At 34.6% G+C, this 7,135-nt stretch overlaps 1 protein-coding gene across 1 annotated transcript; it reads left to right on the top strand.

Annotated features, from left to right (window-relative positions):
• The first annotated feature begins 392 nt into the window (after positions 1-392).
• LOC107767080 (protein HOTHEAD) lies at positions 393-6,423 on the top strand. Its single transcript, XM_016585992.2, has 6 exons — positions 393-665; positions 1,499-1,886; positions 4,194-4,504; positions 4,608-4,993; positions 5,316-5,884; positions 5,974-6,423. Exons 1-6 carry the CDS (start codon positions 578-580, stop codon positions 6,026-6,028), a joined length of 1,797 nt encoding a protein of 598 aa, XP_016441478.1. The 5' UTR covers positions 393-577; the 3' UTR covers positions 6,029-6,423.
• The last annotated feature ends 712 nt before the right edge of the window (positions 6,424-7,135 follow it).

The raw sequence follows: 7,135 nt of genomic DNA, 5'->3' as shown, positions 1-7,135 counted from the left end.
AAAATAAATCTGAAAGAAAACATTGTTCAAAATCCGTAAAATATTCCAGCATAATATACGGGAGTTCAAATTCTTTACATGTGAACTTCCAGCATAATATACTGGAGTTCCAGCATAATATGTTGGAAGTTCATACAAAGGTGCTTCAATCTCCGGTATATTATGTTGAAACTTTTTGTGTGCTGGAGTTCCAGCATAATATGCCGGAAGTTCATACACAAGCTCACCAATCTCCAGTATATTATACTGAAATTTTCCGTATTGCAGCAAAATAGTAACTATTTTTCAATGACTTTGCAAACACTGAATGTTTTTCAATTAACAATTCGAAAACTGACTAGCCCGTAGTATTTTCACTTATTAATGTGTAGTTGCGGAATTCTAGAAGCTTTAAGCGAATCAAGTGCAAGTATGTATATATATATATAGTATGCTATAGTTGCACACATAACAATGCCAACCAAAGAAAGCCACATCAACGAGTGCTAGTAGTAGTTTGAGGTGGAAGAACTGCTTCAGTTCTCCTGCTGGGAGTTTCTTAATTTTTTTTCCCTCTTGAGTTTATTTCTATTGCTCAATGGCTGTGGTTGGTCCTGTAATTCTGAAGCTCCTTCTCCCTTTAATACTTCTGTGGCTCAACTTTAACTCTCTCCCTCTCACTCAAGGTACTTTTGCTTTCACTACTTCTGCATATACTTTCCCTTTTCACTTGTCTTAATTTCTTTCAAAGAAACATTTTCTTGGAAGCTAGGTGATAACAGAAAGAAATGAAGTGGAACTAAGTGCTAGAATTTTGTTCTCAACTTCTATTCCTTGTTTTTTGATGGGCTAAATATGTACGTGTTTTTTCCTAAACATTTCCTTTTCCTCTTAATAACTTCGTTTTCTTGTTTCTTGAGCATATACATTTACTGCAAGCACCTTTTTATCAGAATGATCAGTCCTACTTGCAGTCAGACGCTAGAATCCAGAAAATAAAAATAAAAATAAGAAGAAGGCAAAAAAAGAAAAAAGAAAAAAGAAAAAAGAGAAAGAGTAGGTAGCTAATAATTAGAACTGGATTAGATTTTCACAGCTAATTAACTAATAGTATAAAGTAATTTTTATGGACAAGATTGGGTTGCTCTATTGGTGAGCACCCTCCAGTTGTGAGTTCGAGTCACTCAAAGAGCAAGGTGGGGAATTTTTGGAGGGAGGGAGCCGGGGGTCTATCGGAAACAGTCTCTCTATCCTAGGGCAGGGGTAAGGTCTGCGTACAAACTACCCTCCCAGACCCCACTAGTGGAATTATACCGGATTGTTGTTGTTGCTGTATAAAGTAATTTTTATACTATCAGATCATCTAACAAATTTTTAGGTGATTAATTAACTGTATCAATAGATAATTTTACATAGCTGATCATATAGAAAAAGTGAGATTAGTAACATGAGAAAATACGATATGCAAGTTATTGATATAGCATGTTAAAATATACTGATAGCGTAAAATTCCTAACAGCAAGCAAATGGGAATCATGGAAAGATCAATATCCATTCATAAAAGCTGCAAGCTCATTCTCATCATCTTCGTCTTCGTCTTCGTCAAATGTTGGGAGCAAAAAGGCAAATTATGACTATATAATAGTGGGAGGAGGCACAGCTGGTTGTCCTTTGGCAGCAACTTTGTCACAGAAATTCAGTGTGCTATTACTGGAAAGAGGAGGAGTTCCATTTGCAAATGCAAATGTGTCATTCATGCAAAACTTTCATATCTCTTTGGCTGACACTTCACCATCTTCTGCTTCCCAAATTTTCGTCTCAACTGATGGAGTCTTTAATGCAAGAGCTAAAATCTTGGGCGGAGGCAGTTGCATCAATGCTGGTTTCTACAGTCGCGCTAGCTCAAGGTTTGTAAATTAACCTCATCTGATCTGCTTGCGCCCTTCATATATGCATTTCTTGTTGCTAGCGTTCTGTTGCGCGGTCCTTCCCGAACCCCACGTGAATACGGGATATCTTTGTATACCATACTATCCTTTTTTTAACGTTCTATTCTCTCAGCTTTGAGTTTGAATTTAACTTCCATGTACTTTACCTAAAACTAGCCTTAGTAATTTACATGATTTTAAATCATCTCATTAAAGATAAAATAGAAAATTTAAAGGTAAATTATTTTGAAATATAGAAATATATTATTCTTTTTATTTTTTGGGACAAGAAGTCCAATTACGTAAAAAGTCCTTTACATTATTAATATATATAAATTTTATCCTTGAGTTATATTATTGTATGGTGAAGATTCTATTAGGTTTTAATAAATTAAGAAAAGCCAAACTGAAGGTTGGTCAATGAATTAATAATGATCTCCCAACCAGAAAAGTAAAACCAACTCATAGCTTTCAATGGTGTTAGATTTTTTTCAAGTCATAGTAAATTGACCTGGCTTTATGCAATTAAATCATTGGGGAGACCTCACATGGTTTTCAAATTCCTAAAATGGAAGTTGTATTCTCTATCGAAAATAACATCTCTTTCTTCGCAAGGTAGGAATAAAGTCTGTGTACGTACTAAGCACTACCCTCTTCGGACCCACTTATGAGATTATACTGTATATATTGTTGGGAGAGGTATTTTCTCTCGCTCTTATTATTGGTTGATTCAACTTTCGATAAATGAAAAAGGCAGGTGATTCAAAATTAATGCATAATTATCATCATCACTGTAAGTAAAAGAGTATCTATAAGTAGACATTACAATCACCAAAATACTTTAGAATTCAATTAGTGAAGCCATTGAATGTGACTGTTTATGTCTTTTAATTTGGCAGTCTAGCTACGTACACCACCTTTCTAAATCAATAGGATTCTGTTATTTTCAGAGTTGATTAGTTGCCGAGAGGGACTACAATTTTGTGGGGATGCTCATATGGTTAGATCACCTCATTATTGATCTTGATATATGTTACTATCTTCAGTAAATGAATGTTGTTTTTCTCATTTTTGACAAACCAGTTTGGTCCAAAATGAGTGTTGTTGGACATATAAAGTGTAATTTAGTCAAATAACTCGTATTTTAATACTATTAATTTTTAAATTGAATTTGTCAAGACCTTAAACGACACTTATTTTAGATCAAAGGGAGTATTTGGAAAATGTTTGTGATTTCATTGTTTCCTGAACATGAAGCTGGAGAATTAAATGAATTCTTATCTTAAAATAGCTGTGCATGCAATATCTGTATCCATAAGTGCTTTTTGCTTAGCTTGAAATAAAGATTTGGTAGGAAATGCACAATATAATTTAATGACTAACCAGACATGTGGTTGGTTGTAAAGCCATAGATACCCACAAATCCAGCCCACTGCCTACTTCTATCCTCATTTATTGTATTTACTACTATTTAAGGCCAACAATTTAATTTTCCTCTTTAGGATAGTTGCCATTGTGCTTAAAGTTTATACTCCCCGTTCACTTTTACTTGGCGTGTATACTAAAAATAGTCACTTTACGCAAGAAATAATTTTTTTTTCATGTTATACCCACAATATTTACTACTCATTTCAAATCATTTTCTCAAATCCAATAAAATATGCATCAATTAATATGGGTATCATGGTAAATTACGCACTTCATTTATTATTTCTTAAGGGAAGTAAAAAAGTCAAAACGTGCCAAGTAAAAGTGTACAGAGGGGAGTATCATTGTCCTATTTAGCATAATGGTTGTTGAAATAAAAATATGAAACAGAAATGTAGGTACATAAGCAACTAATGACTTTTCTTCTCCTAACATGCATGTAAACTTTGTAATTTTTTATTTTAAGAGTTTAACCTCTTTACACTAACAACGTAAACTTTCTTTTTTCTTTTACGCTATTAGATCACCTTAGAGGTATTTTAAGAGTAACTATCGATAATCTGAGGAAGTAGTAACCTGAAAAATCTGACAGTAACATTCTACTGCAGGTTAAGTTCTATTTATTATTGTGTAAATATTTTCAATTACACTGTCAGTTAATATAATATAAGATAAATCTTTACAGGAATATGGCTGGCGTGGCCGTGGCCTATGTTTGACTAGAAAATTCCAGCTTTTGAGAACATTTTTTTTTAAATTTTCCTTATTTCTCTTTTTCTTGGTGGAGGTTGGGGTGGCTAGTGAAAAATTGATGGCAAATTGATGTATTAATCATGCTATGATCCTTGGAACTTGTAGTTATATCAAGAAAGCAGGGTGGGATTCTAAACTGGTGAATGAATCATACCCCTGGATTGAGAAGCAAATTGTTCATAAACCAAACTTGGCACCATGGCAAAGAGCTGTAAGGGACGGTCTTTTAGAAGTTGGTATCTCACCTTTTAATGGATTCACTTATGATCACGTATATGGAACCAAATTTGGAGGAACCATTTTCGACAGATTTGGTCGTCGTAAATCTGCAGCCAAACTACTCACCTCAGCTAACCCTGAGAAGCTTCATGTTTTGGTCCATGCAACAGTTCAAAAGATTGAGTTTGACACATCAGGTATTACATGTCAAATTAATCTAATATATTTAGTCCAAGATATAGTAAACTAGTACTAGTAAAAATCAGTCTTCAATGAGATGATGATAATAAAATTGTGTAGGAAAGAAGCCAAGAGCAGTAGGAGTCATCTTCAAAGATGAAAATGGGAACACCCACAAGGCATTTCTTTCAAAGAGAAGAGGAAGTGAAATTATAGTGTCATCTGGTGCAATTGGAAGCCCTCAAATTCTGATGCTCAGTGGAATAGGACCAAAGAAAGAATTGGAAAAATTGAACATCCCGGTGGTACTTGACAATAAATTCGTAGGTAAAGGCATGTCAGACAACCCCTTAAACACCATATTTGTTCCCACAAATAGGCCTGTTGAGCAGTCGTTGATCCAGACGGTTGGAATTACTAAGATGGGGGTCTATATCGAAGCTAGTAGTGGATATGGACAAACCGAAGACAGCATTCATTGCAATCATGGTGTCGTTTCAGCTGAGGTTAGTCATAAAACTTTCCAACTTTTTTCAAGTAAAATTAGAGGTCACTTTTATCTTGCTCTTATATATGTGGCTGGTTAAGGAACACCTGATCAGTACCTGCAAAATAGGGTTGAGTTTTTTAAGTAGCAGTTCTTGTCTTGTCAGAAACATCCTCATTAGTTTACGTACTAAAACAAGCTGACAAGTTTTAGTGGCCGGAGCCAGAGCATCGCTTATGAGACATAGCATATACCCTTAAACTCCTCGCGACTTCATAATAGAAGGTGCTAGGGCCTTCAATCCTTTTTCTGACATACGTTGCATGTTTTGGAATAACCAGATAGGGCAACTGTCCACCGTTCGTCCAAAGCAAAGAACTCAGGAAGCGATTGAAGTGTACAAAAGAAACAAGAAAAATGTTCCACAAGAAGCATTCAGGGGAGGTTTCATATTAGGAAAGATAGCTACACCTTTATCAACAGGGGAGATTAGCCTAAAGAGTACCAACATTGATGACATTCCTTCAGTCACCTTCAATTACTTCAGCCATCCATGCGATCTAAAGCGATGTGTAAATGGCATACGCATTATGGAGAAGCTTGTGAAGTCAAAACATTTCACCAACTACACACAATGCGACAAGGAGACATTGGACAAGTTGCTCAACATGAGTGTCCAAGCTAATATTAATCTTATACCGAAAAACACTAATGATACAGAGTCACTTGAACAGTTCTGCAAAGACACTGTGATCACAATATGGCATTATCACGGGGGTTGCCATGTCGGCAAGGTGGTAACATCTGATTACAGGGTTATTAATGTCCACAAGCTCCGTGTCATTGATGGTTCGACATTCACTGAGTCACCAGGCACCAATCCTCAAGCCACACTTATGATGATGGGCAGGTAAAATCATACCTTAATTACAAGTTTCCTGAAGAGGTTTGGCTAGTCAATTATACTAATTGATTTCTTTGATAATGCATTTGATGCAGGTACATGGGAGTACAGGTTTTAAGAGAAAGATTAGGGAGAGCAGCTGGTTTGTAAAGACCATATAAATCCATTTCTTAGTTTCTTTTTGCTGGGGACAATTGAGTGGTAGTAGGTGGCTGGAGTGGTTCTTTTGACATGAGTGCAAGTTTTGTCATTTTAATTCTTTGGCAAACAGTTATGTGGAGTTTGTATAGTTTGGCTTGTCATAAAGAAGAAGGCTAGGATGAAAAAACTTACTCACACCCGGTGTAACTACATTAGTTTATCCTGGTTAAGTGATAGATTGAGGTGATTATATACATTAATTAACCATGATTATTGAGTGTATATGAAAGACAAATGTCATTTATGTAAACACCCAATGTGAGTAAGTTTTTTATTTTTGTGTGTGCCCTCCATAAGTAATGTATATGAAGTGCTTGTTATATAATAGGCATCTGTATTCTAAACTTCACATCTCTGAATATCATTCTTCTTTTTGCTTCCTTTTAAGGTAAAGGCGTAAAGCTTGTTTCTTGAATTTGATTCAATTTGTAAAACATATCCATAAGTCCAATGTGAGTTTTGTTAGGACATACTATAAATCATGCGTATTGTTATAGTATTTCTTATGGAACAATTGTTTATTTATTTATTCAATTCAATAAAGTTTATTTTAAATAGATCATGTATTTGTCTGTGTGTCCTTTGCTTATATAATAGATGATTTAGAGTATAGAGTTTAGCTTATACACGAAAGATTAAATCATCGGTTCTTATAAGTCATAAAGTTTATGTTCACAATCTAATGATGGAATTGGACAAACCATCGGAATGGTTGTAGCACAAGATTAAATATAATTTATCTTGATTATGGAAATGGTTTAATTCCGACTTCTTGCGCTAGTACATTTTGTATGTATTGAATGGATCAAGTAGAGATAAGTATTTTATACTGACTTAATAAAATAATTTCTCTAGTCCATTCAATGTACATTATACTCTTAATCTTGATATAATTATTATTAGTTGTGTGTCATTTATTGTTTTGATTTATTAAAAGGCGAGATTCTTTCGTGGGTCAATAAGCCTGGTAAATTGGACAATAATGATATACATTGGCGAAATAATAATTAGTTGATAGAATCCATGTCTCGGCTTTTAAGATTGATGATACTCCTT

Source organism: Nicotiana tabacum, chromosome 22 (genome assembly GCF_000715075.1).
Source record: "Nicotiana tabacum cultivar K326 chromosome 22, ASM71507v2, whole genome shotgun sequence".
In the NCBI taxonomy this organism is placed as follows: Eukaryota; Viridiplantae; Streptophyta; class Magnoliopsida; order Solanales; family Solanaceae; genus Nicotiana; species Nicotiana tabacum.
This window is presented reverse-complemented; position numbering and strand designations above follow the sequence as displayed.